Consider the following 22,796-nt stretch of genomic DNA (forward strand, 5'->3'; position numbering starts at 1 on the left):
CTGAAAGAGATCCAAAAAGAGAAACTCCTAGGAACATTGTGGCCAAATTCCAGATTCTACATCTATAACATCTCTTGAATCTATCCTTTCCTCTCCAACCTCTATCCTAATTGAGACCTTCATCATCAAGTCAGGGACCTAGGTGGCACAGAAGATAGAGCGCTCAGCCTAGAGTCAGAAAGATATAAGTTCAAATCTGATCTTAGGTACTTCCTAGCTGTATGACCCTGGGCAAGTCACTTAACCTGTCTGACTCAGTTTCTTCAACTGTAAAATGAGGATAATAATAGCACCTATTTCACAAGGTTGCTGTTAGGATCAAATAAGATAATATTGGCAGTGTTTAGTACAGTGTCTGGAACAGAGTAGGTGCTTAATAAATGTCTGTTCCTTTTCCTTATCCCTCTTACCTAGACTATTGAAACAGTTCCCTAATTAGCCTCTCTGCTTCTAATCATTCTCCAATTTGTTCCCCACACAGCTGCCAAAATGATATTTCTAAAAAACAGATCTAACCACATTATTTCTTTACTAAAATCTTCAGTAGCATCCTATTGCCTACAGGATAAAAAAAGTAATATTCAGGCTAGCTTTTAGAGAGCCTTCCACAATATGCTTCCATCTTCCCCTCCTATCTTATTTCATATAATTCCTCTTCACTGACTCTCCATTACTGTCAAATTTGCCTGCTAGTTGTTTCCATGAATGACAATGGCATTCTTTCCAGGCAATATCATGAAGCGGAACAGCTGGCAGCCTTTTCAAAAGAGACTTCAGGTCTGAGATTCTCTTCCCCTTCATCTCCACCAGTTGGAATTCCTGAAGCATACAATGGAGCTTCCATTTTCTACTTGAAGATTTCCCTAATCTCCCCCACACAGTAGTAGAATGTAAGCTCTTTGAGTTCAAGGATATTTGGTTGTGTTTTGGTTTTTTTGTCTTTTTATCTCCAGTACTTAATATAGTATCTGGCACAGAGTAAAAACTTAATAAAAGTTTAACTGATTTTCAAAAACTGCTCAGTGTTTTAGGAGTCCTCGATGACTCCTTATTTTCAAAAGTTCATTTCTTTAATACTTGGTAATGTTATATAGTTGTGAATCATGGAACATGACAATTTTGAGAGAATTCAAATTGCAAGTAACTTAAAGGGCAATGAGAAGATGAATCATAGGATTGAGAAGTAAACATTTTGTAAACATTTATTATTGAAGACATGTATCACTAGAACAAGAACTGGATCTGTCATCTAGTAAGGACCTTGGTGTGCCTAATATAGGGATAGAGGGATAATATACAAGAGGAGGGCCTTTAATTAAACAGCTCCTCTATATGATATTTATTATAGGGGGAAATAAACCAGAATTATACAGGATAAGAAGGCATTAGGGATTGAATGGGTTATGATTTACATCCATTGACAGAGTACTCACATTGATGAAACAACAAATGAATAAAAATAATCTCTTAGACTATACAATGGATGCATATAAAGAATTTAACCAAAATGCAGAAGTCCTGGTATGGAGACTCTAGCAATGTAAATCACAACCTATCTATGCTGGCATATGGGTTCTGTTGGGTTACTTGAGGGAAAAACTTAAGTTACCTGACCAGGGTTAAATAATGTCAAAGGCAGAATTTGAATTCCAGTCTTCTTGACTCCACACCCAGCACTCAACCAGCTAAACTGTCCATATGTCTATGAAAATAGTTATTTTAAAAACTGAAAAATGTTTAAGAGGCAGCTTGGAGTTATGGCTGGAGAACTGGCCTGAAAGCCTGAGAGACAAGTGGTACAAGTCCTGCTTCTGATACACTGGCTGTTTGCCCTAGGCAAGTCACTTAACCTCATAGTGCTCTACAAAAAAATTTCTCTAAGACTATAATTTGCAAAGAAAGTGCCAGCATGAACTGATACAAAAGTTCTCATCTGGGAGTTGTCTCTGTCAATGAAATCACACATCCAGTCTCTAGTCCTGTTTTAACAATTCAAAAATATTATAAAAACAAATCATAAACAAAAGCTTATATAATTAAATTTAAAATAAATGATCAAATACAACATATTTTAAAGAACTGAAAATAGTCATATGTTTAACAATTTGATATTTGTTTGCTTAAAAATTATATTAATTTTACCTGAAATTATGGACATCCATACCTAAATCATAAAATAAATTAATTTATCTGTTAAAAACTGAGCAACCTTGTAGACTATATGGACATTAAACAATATTTTTCTTAAATGTTTCAGAAATCATTCACCTGCTCAGTACAAAAGCACTGTTTTTCATCAGAAAAAGTGATATAATTCTTAATATTTAATGATAAAATTTTAAAAAATTGAACTCACCCAACAAGCAGCTGCTGATGACTGCAAATGTTTTGAAAACCACTCTGAATTAAGAAATGCCCCCTGTAAACAACAAAAGTTGAATTTTTATTTAAAAATTAAAATGGAAATTTCTTTAATTTAAACAGATTAGTTCTTCCTAATATGTACTTTTGAATGAGGAAGAAGTAACCTTATCTTTTCAATGCTAGTGAAAAATTAATTCCAAAGTTCCTTCACTTAGCAAGATTCTAGAATCAAATCCCAGGATTTCTGCATCTGTACTAACTTATATTAGATAACATTACCACACAGCACTACCATACAGTGAACCTTGAGTATGAAAAGACAAAGAAAATCAAACACTTCATTAACATCTACTATGTGTAAGGCACAGCTTTAGGGAACAGGACATTTCCCATCTTTAAGAATTCAAGAAGATGCTAAGGCAAGTTATTTTGTTTTTTTAAAGTTAGTAATCTAATTTGGCTGAAACATAAGAAGTGTTTGAAGAGAAAAAATATGAATACTATAAAAGTCAGTTATAGCCAGATGTGGAAGTCTTTAAATATCAGGCTTAGGAGGCTGTATTTTGTCCTGTTGGGAAGCACTGATTATTTCCGTGCTGAGAAGTAACATGTTCACTTATGGCCTTATAGAACAAATCCTTTTATTAAATGGATTTGTTCTGTGAAGTTTAGATTCAGCCAAAAGGCCACACCTAAGGATCTATAGGGCTACATGTGGCCTTGAAGATGCAGGTCCCCCTGTCAATGTCTTACAAAGACTGGTTTGTCAGCTCTGTGAAGGTTATCTAGAGAGAAGAGACACTTGAGACAAGGAAATCAATTAAGAGACTATGACAACAGTCTAGCTAAGAAGTGATGAGACTGGTATCCTTGGGAAACACTAGGTGACAAATGTAAAAGCCACTGTAGAAGTAGAATTGGCAGAACTTGCCACTTAAATGAATGTGAGTGGGAAAGTAAAGAAGAGTCATACTGGGAGTTTGATTGTTGCCACAAAAAGGAAAAAAAAACCAGGAGAATATGGAGGAAACTCAGGTTAAGCAGGGGGAATGATGAGTTAATTTTTGGACATACTAAGTTTGAAGTGCTAACAGTTCATCCACATGGAGATGTAGAGCAGGCAGTGGTTTCTGGACAACAAGGACTTGAGGGCTTAGAGAAGAGCTACAGACTTGGAGAAAACTGATTAGAGGTTGTGTTTTAAAATTGTGAAGTTTCATTCAAACTGAAATATCAAACTTAGAGAAATTTCACATTCTTTACTTATTAATATCTAACTACAAATAGTTTAAAATAAAAGATTTTTCTGAATGTTTTATAGAGGAAGGGAAAAATTTACCAGTAATTCCATAATGATTAATTCTTATCACTAATTAAAGTAAAAACAGCATACTTTCTGAAGAAAGTACTAAAATTCTCCCACAAAGTCAGTTCAAGATGGGTAGAAAACTATCATGAATGAAACTGTTATGACACAAAGGGAAACAATTCTAAAAAGAACAAAAATGTAAGTTATCTGAAAAGATTACAAGAGAACTCAGAAACTAACTCAGAATTTTTTAAAGATATGTACAGAATATGGATGTAAGAGCAGGCAATCAACGATGAATATGAAATTGTGGCCATGTCGGATTAAATACGTTGTTCCTTTTTTTGTCAAGGTTACTGAATTGGCAGATCACAGGAATGTTATAGATATTGTTTACCTAGACAATGTTTCACAATTTATATCATGTTATTTTTGTGCAAATAACAGAAAGATGTGGATACATGAGACTATAAAGAGAGGGACTTGCTACCGGGTTGAATGTAGAATGGTCAGATTCAAATAGTTTAGTATCAACTCAGAAGCAGGTCTCCAGTTGAATGCCCCAGGGATCTGTCCTTGGCACTGTGCTATTTAATATTTTCATCAAAGACTTGGATAAAGACATATATGACATGCTTACTAAGTCTGCTAATGGCTGGGAAGAGTGGCTAAAAAGATCCAAAAAGATCTTGATGGGCTAGAATAATAGGCTGAATCTACTAAGATGTCATTTAGTAGGGAAATAAATAGTTAAAGAGTAGATTGTCTAAGGCAATTTTCAGAAGAAGAAATCAAAGCAATCTACAGTCATTTGAAAAAATACTCTAAATCACAACTGATTAGAGAAATGCAAATTAAAACAACTCTGAAGTAACACCTCACACCTATAAGATTGGCTAATACGACAGAAAAAGAAAATAACAAATGTTGGAGAGGATGTGGGAAAACTGAGACACTAATGCACCGCTGGTGGAGTTGTGAATTGATCCAACCATTCTGGAAAACAATCTGGAACTATATTCAAACAGCTATAGAACTGCATACCCTTTGACCCAGTAAAATGACTACTAGGTTTGTAGCACAGAGACTTTTTTAAAAAATGAAAAGTACCTATATGTACAGAAATATTTATAGCAGCTCTTTTTATGGTGGCAAAGAATCAGAAATTAAGGGGGTAACCATCAACTAGGGAATGGCTGAATAAGTTGTGGTATATGATTGTGATGGAATACTATTGTGCTATAAGAAATGATGAGCAGGATGCGTTCAGAAAAACTTGGGAAGAACCAGGAGGATACTGTACACAGTATCAGCAATACTATATGATGATCAACTGTGAATGACTATGGTATTCTCAGCAATACAAAGATCCAAGACAACTCTAAATTCACAAAGTATTATTCCTTTTCAGAGAAAGAACTGGTAGAATCTGAATGCAGATTGAAGCACACTGGGTTTTTTTCTTGGGTTTTTGTTGTTGTTGTTGTTACTGCTTTCTTTCACAACCTGACTAATATGAATGTTTTGCCTGACTACACATGAATAACCTTTATCAAATCACTTGCCTTCTCAATAAGGGCGAAGAGGATGAAGGGTGGGAGAGAATTCAGAATGCAAAATTATTTTTTAAGAGTTAAAATTATTTTTACATGTAACTGGAAAAAAATAAAATTTAAAAACAAAAAATAAAGGAGAAGCTTGTCTGAAAAAGAGTTGGGGGTTTAGGGAACCACAAGCTCAACATAAGTCAGCAGTGTGATATGGTAGCCAAAAAAGTTAAAAGCCACCTTATACTATATGAAAGGAGGCTTTGATTGCAGGAATAAGAAGGTGATAACACTGCTATACACTGCCCTGGTTGGACTACATCTGGACTGAGCACCACTCAACTATTCAGTTATAAGCATCTCCACTTACAAAGGATATTGATAAGCTGGATAGTGTCAAGAGAAGCACAGCTAGCATATGTTGAAGGGCCTGACTATACACATAATATCATTTGAAGGAACTGAGAACATTTAGCTTGAAGAAAAGAAGGGTCACGATAACTATCTTAAAGTAGAAAAGGAACGAAGGTTTATTCTGCTTGGCACCAATGAACAACGGGCAGAAGTTGCAAAAAGGCAAATTTAGTCCTGATCTAAGAAAAACTTCCTAACTATGAGAGCTACACAAAGCAGAATGAACTGCCTCAGGAGAAAGAAGGTTCCCCCAAAGGAGGTCTTCAAGGAAAGGAGGCCACTTTTTTTTATTTTGGAGCATAGATTCCTTCCAGGGGGAGAATAAACTAGATACCACCTGAGATCTTTTCCAATTTTATAATTCTATGATTCTGAAACGTGGACTGTAACATTTCAGAGCAGGGTGAACATGTTCTAATGATAAGGACAGAACAGTGAATACAAACAACATTAAAGAGCAGATGAGCTCACATTAACTACAATGACCAGTCTTAGTTGCAGAGAACGGATGATGAGGTATACAGTCTTCCTCTTAGTAGAGAGATCAGGGCCTATGAACACAGAATGTTCTTATGCTTCTAGACAGTCATTGTTAATAGGCTTTTTAAGGTATTTTCTTTGTAACAAAGGACAGGATGTAATATATTAAATGATCATGGTGCAAAAAATAAAAGGCATTAGAAACTTAAAAAAATAAATTTAAAATCACTAGAATTTAGGTCAAATCACTTTAAAATAAAACTATTTTTTAAATGTAAGCACATCAAAAGACTATTAACTCAAATATATACAGATCTAAAGAAATAAAATAAAAATAAAAAGCTGGAGACATGATAGGAAAACCAAAAATTACAGTAATCCTAAAGCTATTTCATGCTAATATTTCTTAGCTGTTAAGTCTAGCTTTAAATTAACTTAAACAGAAATGTTGCTAAGTTTGGTCCCAATATAATTACTAACTACATAGAAATTGAGGAAGTTTAATACCATAAGAACAAAAAAATTAAAACACACTTACAGCCTGTCCATAACGCCAAGTTGTGACTGCCTGAGGAGGAAAACTCCCTTTCCTACTGAAACATAATCCACCTGTCTTTATTAACAAATAAGAAACAGAAAAACTCCAGTTAGCAAAAAGGTAAAAATTATTTAATAAAACTATATATTTTATTAATTATTATACTTTTTTCCTTACTGAAATTGCATGTTCTGAACATGTACAGGACTTTGTTGCATTGATGAATGTTGGTCCACATCTGACACATCTGTCAACAAAATCCACAAAATAAAATTTAAATAATATTTACGAATGGTAAAAGTATTAATGTAAGAGTCACCCTTCTAAATGATAAATCAGAATAAACCAGCTCAACTCAGAAGTTACTATATCTTAAATAAAGCAAATTTAAAATTTTGACCTGAAACAAACATATTATTCTGAAAATTACACAGTACTACATGAGACAGTGTGGAATAAATGACAAATGTTAGGTAAATCAATCATTCAACTAATTTTTAAAAACCAATCACCAAATACATAAAAATTAAATCCTATGAGTTTTTCATTCCTGGTCTATTGCAATTTTCCCTTTTCAATGTTACCTGCCATAAAGTTAGAGTTCTTATATCATAGATCCCTTTGGCAGTCTAATGTGGCCTATGGATCCCTTCTCAAAATAATATTCTGAAGAGTATAAAATAAAACACATAGGATTATAAAGAAAATCAATCACAATAAAATACAGTTATCAAAATAAAATTTCTGAAAAGTTCACAGACCTCAGGTTAAGAATTTCTGCCAAAAAGCTGATAAGACTACCTAACCTAAGAAATTTCCTTCCAAATATACTTTTCTAACTTGAGACAGGGCTATGCAGTGCCCAAAATAAGAGGAAATTAATGCCAAGGAACTGAGAGAAAAATCAGAGTAAGTGAAGAATCTGGAGGCAGTTCAAGAAGTTTGGTTGATCATGGTTATATAGGTTGTTATGTAAGGAAGAGCCCCTATCTCAGGCTTCCAATAGATGAGAAGCTAGACCTCGGAACAGGTACTTTTGCTTCTTAAAAAAGATGTCAAATATGGCCAGAACTCAACAGTAAAAATGACTCTTTTACATACTCAAAGGGCTACTCTGAGAAGCAAATGAGATATATTAAAAAAAATTTAAAAATGCAAAATTGGTTAAAATGTAGATTATAAGTATCCTCAAATTAGTCACATTTATTTGTAAAACTCACAAGTCCCCATAATATAACTTACCTATTTTGAAAGATATTTGCTTCTGAGTAAGAGTTTTCACTTCCATCACAAAGTATACAATTTGCTTCAGAGAGCAATTTTCCATTAGTATCTCGTTCCACTAAATAATTTAAAAACAAAATTAAAATGTGAAATATAAATGTGATTTCTTTCACAAACAGTAAAAAGTCTATTTAAAAACGCATAATACCTACTTGAAACTACTCTCCAATGAAAGGGCTTTTATGTATACAAGTTACATGGTTGAATAAATTATTTCTATTATCACAAATGTATTTTGAAGTATTTTTCAGGGCATCTTATATGTTATAATTCTAGTCTTAGAATTCTGCAGAAATGTAAGGCCCAGACATACAAACAAAAATAATTACAAAAGATTTTTTTTCTACTTTTAAAAACTTCCCCAAGGACATCACAACTCTCTGTAATAAGTAATAGTAATAATAAAGGATGAAATAGCAGATTGCTACATTTGAAATAAATTTCCTCCACTTCTATTAGCTGACTGGTGTGTAAATGTCTATGCTGCATGGTGTCCTGTTAAGAGTGTTCAATTATACTTAATTTAAGTCAATATCTTATCAAAAATGATTAACATTCAGTTGACCAATGAAAAATAATTGTTCCTAAATTTTTTCATAGGTTTAGATAATTAGTCACCTACCAGCTTTAAGTCCCTTCTTTATCTTCTAAAATAGCACCCAAGGTCCATGGTCAATCTCTTCCCAGGCAAATTTAAAATTATTGTATCATCATATCATTTCTGACACTACCATTACCCTACTCCATGCCCTCCTCACTTCATACAGGATTACTGCAATCGCCTACTGGCCAGGTCTGCCTGCTTCATATCTCTCCTCGATCTAGTCCATCCTTCACTCAACTATGAAAGAGATCTTCCCAAAGCACAGGTTTGACTCAACACCCCAGGGGCAGCTTAACTCCGGGATAAAATATAAAATTTTATTTAGCGTTTAAAGCAAACTTGTTCCTTTCCCCCCATTCCACCAGCTTTCCAGTTTTCTTAGCATCCTTTTTTTTGCCATCCCCCTGTTGATTATCTCCAGTTTAACCTGTATATATTTTATTTGTACCTAGTAATTTTTGAGTTGTCTTCCCCATTAGCCTGGGAGTTCCTTGAGATCAGGGACTATTTTTTGCCTTTCTTTCTATCCCCAGCACTTAGTATGGTGCCTGGTACACAGTAGGTGCTTAATAAATATTTACTATCAAATGAAAAGTCAGAGCAGATACTCTCTAGATAAAATTATATTAAAAAGTATGCTTTTTCCTCTACTGAAATGAAGGATCAAATTGATAATATATACAAATACTAAAAATAAGTGTTAAAATGCATCTGTTTAAGAGCTTATTTTTAGTAATAATAATTTAATAATAATAACATCATCTTTTTTATCTTCACAACAAGCCTGTTAGGTAGGTGTAGTTGTCCTTGTTTTACAGTTGAGGAAACTGAGGTTAAAAGCAGTTAAATGATTTAACCAGGGTCACACAGCTAGGGGATGACTAAGGTAGGGTCTGAATTCAGGTTTTCCTGAATTCCAGCACTCTATCTACTACACAACGTTTAAACACATTCAGACTAAATTATAGTAAAACTTGGCATGAGATACTTAGTAGTGCCTTATGCTACATTGGGAACTGATTCTCCTCTTCTCTCCCACCTCTCTCTACCTGTAACAGATTTGCTAATCCCTGAAAGCAACAATAATACTAAGTAATTGTAATCTTGAAAGAATGTCTAGGCCCAAAATAGTAGCCAAAGTGGTGTTTCCTTGACGAAGAGTCAGGTTTTGCTGATCCTTTAAACTTGTAACAATCTCTAAGAGTCAAGTATGGCACAGACAGATTATCATTTTCAATACCAGGTCCCACAGACAAATCTTGGCAGAGCACCAGAGAGCAAAAAGGGTTTTGGTTTGTTTGATTTTGTTTTGTTTTTAAGCAATAGAAAAAAAATATGATGTGTTGATTCCTTTCTTTGAGGGATACCTATATTCTGCCATTACCCAGAGAGTTTTAAGGAACCTCGGCTATATTGTAATATACAATTATTACAGCTGAAACAGATTTAGTAATAGTAGTAGCTACAGTATAACACCACTACAGTAGTTAATAGACCATCATTCTTCCAGCCATTGCCTTGGTTAACTTAATTAGATACGTCCTTTCCATTTGATTCACTTGGACTCATCCAGGCCTGTGTGCCTGATTATTTACAGCAAAATTCAAGAACATACGGTCAAAGCTATGGTTTGTGAATATTTAAGAAGAGAAGTGATCATTGAAAGTCACTATGGCTTCATCAATAGGTCGTGCCAAAGGAACCTAATATAGGAGGCTGCTCTGAGGGAAACCAGGAATTTTAAAAAAGAAGAGTAAGAAGAAAATATAACCTAGGCAAGGGTGACTATCACTACATAGGCATAAAGACAGGAAAGAGAATATTGAATTCAATCAGCTCAGTGATACAAAAGAGGGTTACGTATGTTAGCATTGTTTTCTGTCGAATCTATTCCTTACCTAAAATATGATCAGCAGGGCACTGGCATCTTCCTTCCGCAGTAAGACCACTGGGACAAGAAATACAATTCCAGCCATCTTCAGTAACTCCTTTCTGAGTAACAGAATGCATTTTTAAAAAGGTTTTTCCTACAGTCTAACTTACAATATCTTCATCAATATGTTTATTGCAAAATGTATATTGTTTTATACATACCTATATATGCATACATATTTGAGGAACAAAAGGAACTGAATACACAGGGAAAAATTAAGTTATTAAGCAATATATGAGTCTATAAATAGAATACATGACTATTATTATTTTTTAAATTCAGGTAATTTTCTCATCCTCAAGTTTATGTCAAATTGATTCTATGATAATGTAAAAGATAAATTTGAATATTCTTTCCTATGCTTATGGAAACAAGTGAAATCAAAATGCAACAGTGTGACCCTCACTGGCTTCAGTACTTTTTAAGTAAAGAATACTATGTATTCTAAAACAGTGATCCTAACTAAAATCTATTTACTAGTTGCTTTAAAAAGCATTTCTTATAGTGTTTTAGCACACTAACAGTCAGCACTCCTAAAGAGTTAGTCTAAAACTATGAAGGGGGGAGGGCCAGACCTATGATTTCATTGGAATAAATGGTTCCCAGTGAAGAAAATCCCTTCATTTACACACATCTACAACTGTTATGCAACTTGAGTCTCCTGAGGAACTGAGAACTTAAGTGACTTGCCCAGGGTCACACAGCTAGTAAAGTATTTGAAGCCACATTTGAACTCAGGTCTTCCTGACTCCAGGCGCAGCACTCTATCCATTGTACTACCTAGTTGCCCTAAATAATCACCGAGTAGTTATCAAAGACAGGGTTTGAATCAAAGTAGTCCCGACACTGACACTAGTCCTCTGTCTACTACGTAATGTCATTTCTTTTTAACTTCTTTCTTTCTCTTTCCTTCCTTGTCTTTCTTTCCTTTCTTCTCCCTCCTTCTTTCTTTCTCCTTCTTTCTTTCTTCCTTCCTTTCTTCTCTTCCCTAAAACCTTAGTCCCAGTACACTCTAAAGTCCATAGACTGAACAACAATGGGTTCCTGGCAAGCTCCACTCAATGGCTTATTTTGGACCTTCCTGGCTTAGAGTGACTGTCAATAGTAACTGTTTCTGGTTGAAACAACCACCCTGAGGCTCCTGCCTGTCCCAGCTTTATTTATTTATTTATTCATTCATTCATTTATTTATCTAACTATTTATCTATTTGTTTTCTATTTAAAAGGGCCTGCCCCTGACTACTTTTTAAAGAGGCCTATTCACTGAATGGCCATTATCTCACTTTAAGTGAGTACCTGAAAAGGTCTCAGCCTAAAAGGCCAAGGTTTCCCATTACATCCTGGGCTGTCTCCAGTCATCCTGATGAATATTTGGTCACTGGATTCAGATGGCTCTGGAGGAGAAGTGCAGCTGGTGACCTGCACAGCCCTCCTTCACTCAAAACAAAGTCAAGTGCAAGTCACGTCATCATTTTTCTGATGGCATGGTCTTCTTTGGCAATGAAGGATGAACACAACAACAACAATGCTACTTCTCTTGGTCTAAAAACATAACATCTAAAATAAACAAGCATTTGTGATATAGTATCTGGTGATACTAAGTAAACACCAATGCTAGAATGTGTACTCTTGGAGTACTGTTTTCTTCCCCCTTTCTTTGTATCCTTATCACTTAGCAAAGTATTAGGCCCACAGTAAGTGCTTACTGACTGGCTGACAAGACAAACTGGGGCAAGAGAATTTGAAATTTTCTCATAACTATCAACAAGTTCCTAGGTCACAGAGAATATTGAGGCAAGCACCATTATTCATTCTTTAAAAAGCATGAAGTTTTTTGAAAAGGCTGGAACTCAACAACAAATTCCCCATAAAGTTGTTTGACTATCATGAACTTTTTTCAATGGTCACCAGGAAAAAGAATTCTTGTATGACACATCAGCAGCTACTGTTTGTAGTTTCTTTTAATAACTTAACTCATTTGGCCTGATTATGATGTTACTTAACAGAACCAGTCTTTCAGACAATATAAAATATAGAGATGTATAATAAATCTTAATTCTATAATGAGGTACCAATAAAAAACATATTTTATAGTACCCTAAATATAATTTTATTGAAAATAACTCAATATTTCAAACTTTCAAAGGTTGAATTTGCAATATATAGGACAGTCTTATTTAACTATGCTATTCATTCCATAGTCATTCTGGATAACTGAATAATCAATCGAGTTGTGATTCACCACACAGTAAAATCACCAATTTTAAAATAATTACAATAAAATAAAATGCATAACAATTTAAACTATATCAGCATAACCTAACAGTTCTTTGATTATTCAAGAATGTATGTCAGAAACTTTTGGTAATAAGTTTATTACTCTGATCATCTATTATGGTACAATACTGTGGAAGTAAAAGATGTACATAGAAGATTAGGCTAAAACTGTTCTGAGTAAAAAAAAATATGCATTCATAACATGAAAAGAAATCCAGTTATTTTAGCTGTTTGCTCAGATTACAGTTGAAGCAAGAAGTTAATATCTAATACAGATTTCTATTTCTGTCATGGAAAATTTGCACAAAATTTAAAATTTTTTATTGTTCTACCAAAACTAATTCTGACAAAATATTGATTCTATGAGAAAATAAATCTCACAAATTAAAAGATATCTAAAAGTTGAATTTTATTACATTTCTTAAAATAAAGTTATGAAAAATTGGTCCATACCATATTGTCTGGGCACTTTTCACAAATAATAGGTCCACCATTATTAGAAACCATCCTAAATCCAGGAAGGCATATGCATGAAATCCCTAAAACAAAACAAAGAAAAAACACCAGTCTTTTTGCAACATTTGAGACAAATATAAAAGCCCATAATAGAGAAGTTAATAGTTATTAAAATAATTGTGACCAATTAATAAAATATCATAGCAAACTTTTAATTTTTCCTTAAGGGAACTTCAGAAAGAGGCTCAGAGAGGTTTGGTGACCTTGAATTAAAAAAAAATTATTTGTATAAGTACAGGATGGAAGGAGCAGGGCAGGGAATTGGAAAGAAGTAATTTGTATGAAAAAAGATTTTGTAGCTTTATTGCACTAAAATCTCAATGAGGCAACAGTGTCATATGACAGACCAAAAAGCTCATGACATTTTTGGCTTCCCTGGGAGGTACTCTGTCCTAAATATCCCACTGTGCTAAGTCCTGTGATAATTAAGGTAATTAACCAAAGGGTTAAGCTTCAAAAGTAGCGTCAAAGTCAAGCCTACACTTCGGGTAGATAACATTTTAAACAATGTTAGCAGTGAAATGGGGGAGGTTTGGAAAGAAGAAGAAGGAGGAGAAGGGAATGGATTTTTAGGCTGGCAAGAGCATATTTGTAAGAGGGCAAGGAGTCACACTCCTTGGGCATGAAGGGCAAGAAGACAATGAAGCTACATGAGGCATTCCACTCATCAAAGTGGCACAGATAGTAAAAACATAAAATGGCCATTGTTGAAGGGCCTATGGAAGGTTAGGCCCAGTGATGCCCTATTGGTGGAGCTATGAACAGCAATTTGGAACTCTGCCCAAGAAGTCGCAAAACTGTGCCTACCCTTTGATCCAGTAGGAAAACTCCTAGGAGTAGATCCCAAAGAGGTATAAGACAGAGGAACAGACTCAGATTATACAAATATTTATAACAGCACTTTTTGTTGTAGTAAAGGGCTAGAAACAAAGTGTGTGCCTGTCAAGTGGGGAATGCCTGATAAAACTATGGTATAAGAATGTAATGGGATATTATTGTGACATAGAAATGATTAGTATGGTGGACTGGGAGAAATCTGGGAAGACTTGTATGAACTGATGCAAAATGAGTTGAGCAGAACCAGGAGAATACTTTATACAGTGATCACAGTAACGTAAAGGAAAATAGCTTTGAAAGACTTCAAAACTTCAATCAATGCAATGACTAATAACGGCTCCAGAATACTGATGAAACCTGTCTCCCAGCTCTTGGCAGAGAGGTAATCAATTAGAGGTACAGATAGATCTGGTCAAGTGCTGATTTGTTCTGCTTAATTATATTTATTTGTTACAAAAAAGGGCTCCTTTCTTGTAGAGGAGGGAGGTAGAGGAAGGAGGAGAGTTAAGAGGTAGTGATAGTGATCCCTCAAAGAGAATAGAAATACCAAAGAGAGAACAGAAGGAAGTTAAGGAAGAAACACAGATAAGCATAACAATCATGTTAAAACTAATATGCACTTTACAAAAAAAACAAATGTACTAATAGAATTCCAGTCTTATATGCAATCCTTTCTTCTGTTCTTTATAGACTGAAATGTCCATGTTTGTTAAATTCATACTAAAAAAGGAAAAAAAATGTATAAATATCTGAGAGGGAATCAAGATCCTTAAGGATACAGGTGATATAAAGGATGACTTTCTAGGACGAATGGAAGAAGTAATGCATTGGGAAATGTAGTTGATGTAAAACAAAAGATACCAATAAAATCTAGTTTTAATTTAACTTAATTTTTTAAAAGGATGCAAAAGGGTCAGGATCAAAAACATAGGTAGAATAATAAGATTTTGGAAGAAACAGTACTAATATTACTTCTCAGACAAAAACAAAGAGCAAGGTAAGGAGGCTTGGTTTGAAGAGGAGGATGGGGACTGAGGGAGTTTCTATTAGATGACCTCAATCTCCACAGCATAATTAAGTCATTGTATGTAAGTGTGGCAGGGGAAAAGGGCGGAGAAGGGAAGGTATAACAGGCAAAGTTGGTATAGTAAATAGAGGAACTTTTGAAATTGCTGTGGAGAATGATATACAAAGTCAAGAGAGTGACAGGATCTTAACTGTTTTAGAAAGATTAATCTAACAGAACTTACTAGTATGATATAAAAGAGAACATGCTGTAAACTGAGAGAATCATGCAATAAACAGTTCAAGTGAAAGGTAATGAATGTCTAAATTAGGGCATGAGCAACGGGGATGGAAAGCAGGTAAGAGATCTATAAGATGTTACAGAAGAACTAGTTTGAATTTTGTGATCATTTAATAATTAGTGAAAGCTCCCTAAATTAGGGTGCATCCTTAACCCAAATCAGATCTATCTAAACATAAATTAAAAATTAGAAAGTTGTTATAGTCCAAGAACAGCATTCTAAAAAAATTAATCTAATTTTAGATAAGCTTTAAAGAAAAGAACTATCAAAATAAGGGAGCTGAAGTAGACAAACGAAGGGGGAAAGATGCTGGTACTGTAGACATTGGGTTCACATGTAGTTTTTCTTGAACTATTCTATCTTACATAGCAATACTGCAACTTGGGAAGGAAGGCAGAATTTGACTGAAAGTTCCAAAGAAACTATTCCCAGCACCAAACACAGAATCTTGCATACAAATGGTGTTTTGTAAATGTTTGTTGATTTTGAATTGTAAATATTTCAAAACACCATCATCACTATCATATGCAATACTTTTCCAACCAGATAATTTTTAACATCAGACAAGAAATATTAATGATCTAGATCTGAAGGGCTGTCATATGAAAGAGGGATTATGTTTCTCCCTTTTTTGTAGCTAATCACCTAGAGAAAGTTGTCCAACTTTCTCACCTCCTGCTCACTGCTATCCTGCTTCAGTCCCTACCACTTGACTGAAACTGATCTCATTATGATCAAAGTCAGTAACCTTTTCTTGGTCTCTTCCTTCTTTACCTCTCTGAAGTACACAATACTACTGGACTTCCCTTCCTCTAGTCCTGTGGTTTTTCACTGTTTTGTCATGGTTCTCTTCCTACATATTTGATCATCCATGCCCCATTTCTAATGGTGGATATACCCCAAGACTCTATCCTGATCCCTTTCATCTCTCCATACTTTCTCAGTAATTCAGGAGCAGTTAGGTGGGAAAGTGGATAGGGTGTAGAGTCCTGGAGTTAGGAATGTTGCAGTTCAGTCTTTCATTCATCTCTTTGTAACCCAATGGACCACAGTACACCAGGAGGCCCTTCTCTCCTCCACTATCCAAGTTCATGTTTGTTATTTCCATGATACCATCTATCCATCTCATTCTCTGCCGTCTCTTTTTTCTTTTAACTTCAATTTTTCTCATTATCAAGGTCTTTTTCAATGAGTCCCATCTACTCATTTTATGGTCAAAATAATTAAGCTTCAGCTTCAGTATTTGACCTTCAAGTAAACAGCCTGAATTCATTTCTTTAAGTATTGACTGACTTGATCTCCTTCCTATCTGAGGGACTCTCAAAAGTCTTCTCTAGCACCACCATTTGAAAGTATCAATTTTGAAACACTGCCGCCACTTCCCTTCTGTGTCTTCTGCCCACTGCTGCTCCCACTGAGTCTACTGGGAGAAGAAGAAAATGGCTGTGCCACCTACTTATGCTGACCTTGGAAAATCTGCCAGGGATGTGTTTACTAAGGACTATGGATTTAGCTTAATAAAACTGGAAATGAAAACAAAATCTGAGAATGGGCTGGAATTTACAAGTTCAGGTTCAACAAACACTGAAACCAGCAAAGTTTCAGGCAGTTTGGAAACAAAATAAAAATGGTCTGAATATGCCTTGACATTCATAGCAAAATGGAACACAGACAATACATTGGGCACTGAAATTACTGATAAGGATCAGCCTGCACATCGACTGAAGCTGACTTTTGATTCGTTTTTCTCACCTAACACAGGAAAAAAAGTGCTAAGATTAAGTCAGGATATAAGCAGGAACATATCAATCTTGGCTGTGACGTGGATTTTGATATTATATGGTTGGCAGGCTACCAGATGAATTTTGAAACTCCTAAATCTCGGCTGACAGAGCAACTTTGCCACTGGCTACAAGACCAATGAATTCCAGCTGCACACCAATGTGAATAATGGCACAGAGTTTGGGGGCTCTATTTATCAGAAGGGGAACAAGAAGTTGGAAACTGCCGTCAACCTAGCCTGGAAAGCTGGAAATAAAAATACTCATTTTGAAATAGCAGCCAAATATCATACTGACCCTGATGCTTCTTTCTCTGCTAAAGTGAACAATTCTAGCCTGAAAGGCTTAGGTTATACCTTAGAGACTCTAAAACCAGATATCAAACTGACATTAGCAGCTTTGCTGGATGGCAAGAATGTCAATGCTGGTGGCCACAAGTTTGGTCCAGGACTGTAATTTCAAGCATAAAAGAAGTTGTACAATCAGTTAATTTTAAAATATTTTGCAGGATAGCTACCTTCAGAAATTAGTGTATTTTTCATGTTATATGTCTGGGATGCAAGTATTGCTATGCATCAATCATGTTAGATCTCTAGGTTAAAGATGATGCAGCTTTAAAGTGTTATCCTTTCAGAGATACAAAAGAAACCCAACTCAGAAAAAAAGATCCTTTCAGGTCCAGGCTTTTGAGGGAATATGTGACAATTACTACAACAGCTTTCAGAATTCTCTAAGGATTGAAGGGGTGCATTAAGCCACCTTTTTTATCTAGAGATAGCTGCTAGTGGAAGGCAATGATATGTAGGCACTTAGTAAATGTGGACTGATTAAGTGAATGAAATTTTGACTTTGTGAGAATTCATGGTCCAGTGCAGTCAACTTGGCTACCTATCTATCCTAAGTGGGTAGAAAGACCAATCCTTGATGGAGTAAAAACTTGTCTTTTTATTTTTAAGCCAAATCCTCATGAATTGTTTCAACTTTGATTAGTTACTTCTGCCAAAAGTTGTCTGCAGAGTCCCTTAGGTGTCCCCTTTGTACCATTTTGTTGTGGATCCAGGTGGATGTAATTAAGCCAAAAATGTAGTACTTAATTCCCAGTGGTTACATTCACTTTGGCTGAGTTACATATAAAGAGGCTGCTAGAACAAATAAGCAGGGAAGAGTCTGAGTAACTGTGCTCACATAGTGGCATCACTTGAAATCAAAACTGGACTTCTGTTGTATTCTCACGCTAATTTTTTTTTTTTTATCAATTAATGGATACATTTTAGTGGTGTACTTACCACCACTTAAAAATATAACTTGAATAAAATGTTGAAACCTTAAAAAAAAAAAAAGCAAAAATTTTTCAAAGCTCAGCTTTCCTTATAGTCTAACCCTCACAATCATACATTGCTACAGAAAAACCATAGCTTTGACTATATGGACCTTTGTCAACAAAGTGATATCTCTGTTTTTTAGTGTGCTGTACAGATTTGTCATAGCTTTCCTTCTAGGAAGCAACTATCTTTTAATTTCATGGCTGCAGTCACCATATGAGATGATCTTTCAGCATAAGAATATAAAATATGTTACTGCTGCCATTTCTTCTCCATCTATTTGTCAGCAAATGACGGGACCAGTTGCCAAGATGTTGGGTTTTTTTATTAGTTTTTATACTCTCCTCTTTCATCCTCATCAAGCAGCTTTTTAATTGCTCTTCACTTTCTGCCATCATAGTGGTATCACCTGCATATCTGAAATTGTTGCTATTTCTCCTATCAACCTTAATTCTGGCTTTTGATTCATCCAGCCTGGCATTTCACATGATGTCTCTATATAAGTTAAATCAATAAGGTGACAATATACAGTCTTGTCACACTTCTTTTCAAATCTTAAACCAATCAGTTGTTCTATGTTCGGTTCTAACTCTTGCTTCTTAACCCAAATACAGATTACTCAGGAAACAAGTAAGATGATCTGGTACTCCCATCTCTTTGAGGACTTACCACATTTTGTTGTGATCCAGACAGTCAAAAGGTTTTAAGTATGATCAATTAAGCAGAAGTAAATTTTTTTCTGGAACTCGCTTGCTTTCTCCACAATCCAGCAAATGTTGGTAATTTGATCTAATTTCTCTCCCTCTTTGAAAATCAGTCTGCTTTTCAGGCAATTCTCAGTTCACATATTGCTAAAGCCTAGCTTGCATAATCTTAAGCATAACCTTGCTACAGTGTGAAATGAGCTCAACTGTTCAGTAATTTGACATTCCTTGGCATTACTCTTCTTTAGGGTTGGGATTTAAATTAATCTCATCCGAACCAGTGGCTATTGTTGTGTTTTTCAAATTTGCTGGAATACTGAATGCAACACTTTAACAACATCATCTTTTAGTGTTTTAAATAGTTCAGCTGGAATTTCATGACCTCTACTAAGCTCCCTGGATCTACTGGACTTTACTCTCCAGGATGTCTGGTTCTAGAGCAGTAACCATACTATTATGGTTATCAGTAATTTAAGATCTTTCTTATACAGTTCTTTTGTGTACTCTGGACATGTTTTCTTAACTCTTCTGCTTCCTTTAAATGCCTACCATCTTTTGTCTTTTATCATACTCATTTTTGCATGAAATTTTCCCTTGATATTTCTAATGTTCTTGAAGAGATCTCTTGTCTTTCCCATTCTATTGTTTTCTTCTATTTCTTTGCATTGCTCATTTAGGAAAACCTACCTATTCTTGCTATTCTCTGGAATTTTGCATTCAGTTGGGTATACCGTTCCCTTTGTCCTTTCCTTTTCACTTTCCTTCTTTCCTCAACTATTTCTAAGACTTCATTAGACAGCTAGTTTGCTTTTTTGCTCTTCTTTTTCTTTGGAATGCTTTTTGTTGCTACCTCCTATACAATATTTCCAACCTCTGTCCACAGTTCTTCAGGCACTCTATCTACCAGATCTAATCCCTCAAATCTATTTAACACCTTCACTTCATATTCATAAGGGACATTTATTCATAAGGGACATTATTTAGGTCATACTTATATAGTATGATGGTTTTCACTACTTTCTTCAATTTACATCTGAATTTTAGAATTAGGAATAACTGAATTTTGGAAATAGGAATACCTGAATTCAAGTCTAGCCTCAGAAACACTAGCTGTGTTACCCTGCACAAGTCATTTAACTTGTTTGTCTCTGTAAATGGGAATGATAATAGCATCTATCTCCCAGGGCTGTTATGAGAATCAAATGAGGTAATGACTGTAAAGCACTTACCACAGTGCCTAGAACATAGTAAATGCAATATAAATGTCAGTAATTATATTTATAATATTAATATAATTAACATACTACAACATTAATTATGTTATTATCTGGTTTCCAGTTCAGTGCTTCCATTCTGGAACAATCACTTTTAATCACCTTGGGCAAACTAAACTAAACTAAAAAAAATTAGTAACATCTGTCAATTACTGGACATTGAACCTATAGTCAAAGTAAATATTTGCAAATAATATCAGGGCTGTACTACAGCAATGTATTGTGTTAAGAAAACAGGCTAAGATAAAGTTGAAACAGAGGAAAATGCACAGGATCCAGTTCAAGGGTCTGTGTTTAAAGCTCTCAAGAGTTAGTTTCCTAATCTCTGAGGATCCTCTGAGGATCCTTTTGGTTCTAAATCTATTATGGTACTGTACTTCCAGGTGTCAAGAGAAGAGATAAGAGGTATCTTTTATCAGTAAGTTATCAAGCATTTATTAAGCACTTATTTTGTTCCAGGCTCTATACTAAGCACTAGGAATACCAAAAAAAAAAGGAAAAAAAAGATTCTTTCCTTTAAGGGGATCCCATTCTAAGGAGGAAGACCACAGGAGAGCAATTCATACACCCAAAATCTATACCGTGTAAATGGCAGGTAATCTTAGAGGTAAAGGGGTGAGGGAATCAGGAAACATTTCTTGTAGAAGGTGGGATTATTACTGAGTCTTAGAGGAAAATAAGGAAATCAGAAGGCTGAGATAATAAGTAAGTTAAGGAGTTCCAGGCATGGAATACATACACAGCCCCTGAAAAATGACAAGGAGTCAGGGAGTGGAGTGCCCTGACCACAAAGGTGTTCTTTTAGAAGCAAATTGATAGTGATATACAAAATGCTTGCATCAATTGATTACACCAAATTACTACCAGGAAGATCTTCGTGTTCTTGATATGGATGTTACTGTATTCTGTATAGAAAGAGATATAGCCACAGTTACCGGGACTGCTGGTTTTGACCGTACCAGGTGGAAATCAGGGAAACTAGATGGTGAAAGTGGATAGAGCACCAGGCCAAGGACTCAGGAAGACATGAGTTCAAATCCAGCCTGAGACACTTACTTATGTGTGACCCTGGGCAAGACACTTTACCCTGTTTGCTTCAGTTTCCATCCCTTGGCTCACACCTTAACGAGGCCTATTCACTGAATGTAAAAGGAGCTGGAGAAGGAAATGGCAAACCACTCCAGTATCTCTCGCCAAGAAAACCCCCCATAGGGTGACTCAGAGTCGAGGCACGACTAAACAACAACAATGCGGAGATCAAACGTCGACCCGCCCGGGGCCATACTATTTCTCCAAAGGCCATTTTCACTTTTTTAAGACAATCTTCTATTTTTTAGATTTTTAAAAGACTCTTCAATATCCCCACGGTTCAAGTGGCTTTCCCGCCCTTAAGCCGCACAAAACAGTGTAGATCCAGCGTGTAGGTTTCACCGTGCTTGGGGGAGGCAAGTGATGCCCCGGATGTAGCAGAAAGCGGAGACTAGCGAGCTGCTTCCCCCGCCCGCCCCTTTAACGACACGCAAACTATTAAACCGCGCGAACACCCAGCAAAGAAGCCAGAATAAGCAATTCTCATTCCCTCCCCCAGTTTATGTTTATGACCATGCGCCGGCCGAGGGAGGGGCTGGAAGGCAGGCTCGGGCCCCGGCTCCCCGCAGGCGCCCCGCAGGCTCCCCGCAGGCCCCCCGCAGGCTCCCCGTTCTCACCTCCGGAGTCCCGCGTCTGGTTCGCTCCGCACTGGGCGCAGGACAGGGAGGAAACATCAAAGTACTGGTGGCGTTCGCACGTCTCCGGCCGCCGGAAAGGCAGCGAGAATCTCTGTGCCGCCGAGAACTCCGGGAGCACCAAAGCCACGAGCACTGCCAAGGCCGCCGGGATACCCCGCAGCCTCCAAGCCCAGCCAGCAGCCATAGCGGCCCGAGGCCCAAACTCAGCCGTCGCCATGGTACCGACTTCCAGGGCCGCAGCCCTTTGGGCCCATCATGCCCTGCGGCCAAATCGCCCAGCTGATTGGACAGCTCCGCGACCCGCCCCCTAGGTCTCCGCCCACTCAGCGGTTTTTTTAAAAGTAGAGAGTGAGGCACATAGGGTGGAACGACCGCAGCTGGACGCGGTTGCTAGGTTACCAGAGACCGCAAGGAGCTCACGTGGCTGGCCGTCCGGAAGAAATCCCTGCAGCCTGGAGCATCTCTGAGAACGTGCCTAGGTTGAGAGGGTCATCTCCCAGAGCTCCGCCTTTGAATGCTCTCCTTCTGTCGGTTGTCTCCAGTTTATCCTGTATACAGCGTGTTTGCACGTACTTGTT

The 22,796-nt window shown here is 36.3% G+C and overlaps 1 protein-coding gene and 1 pseudogene across 2 annotated transcripts in view; one reads left to right on the forward strand and one right to left on the reverse strand.

The window, feature by feature from the left end:
• The window catches only part of TMEM67 (transmembrane protein 67), a 95,301-nt gene extending 72,820 nt beyond the window's left edge, over window positions 1–22,481 (reverse strand). For both annotated transcript variants that reach the window (XM_072603552.1, XM_072603551.1), the window contains exons 1-7: window positions 22,198–22,481; window positions 13,204–13,289; window positions 10,439–10,532; window positions 7,895–7,994; window positions 6,830–6,899; window positions 6,653–6,727; window positions 2,357–2,419 (exon numbers count right to left, since the gene is read on the reverse strand). In XM_072603552.1, coding sequence (XP_072459653.1) covers window positions 2,357–2,419; window positions 6,653–6,727; window positions 6,830–6,899; window positions 7,895–7,994; window positions 10,439–10,532; window positions 13,204–13,289; window positions 22,198–22,435 — 726 coding nt within the window. In that variant the 5' untranslated portion in view covers window positions 22,436–22,481. The remainder of the gene's footprint in view (window positions 1–2,356; window positions 2,420–6,652; window positions 6,728–6,829; window positions 6,900–7,894; window positions 7,995–10,438; window positions 10,533–13,203; window positions 13,290–22,197) is intronic.
• On the forward strand, window positions 16,783–17,719 carry LOC140500723 (non-selective voltage-gated ion channel VDAC1 pseudogene; annotated as a pseudogene).
• Window positions 22,482–22,796: the final 315 nt, after the last annotated feature.

This window comes from Notamacropus eugenii, chromosome 4 (genome assembly GCF_028372415.1).
Source record: "Notamacropus eugenii isolate mMacEug1 chromosome 4, mMacEug1.pri_v2, whole genome shotgun sequence".
NCBI classification, from domain to species: Eukaryota; Metazoa; Chordata; class Mammalia; order Diprotodontia; family Macropodidae; genus Notamacropus; species Notamacropus eugenii.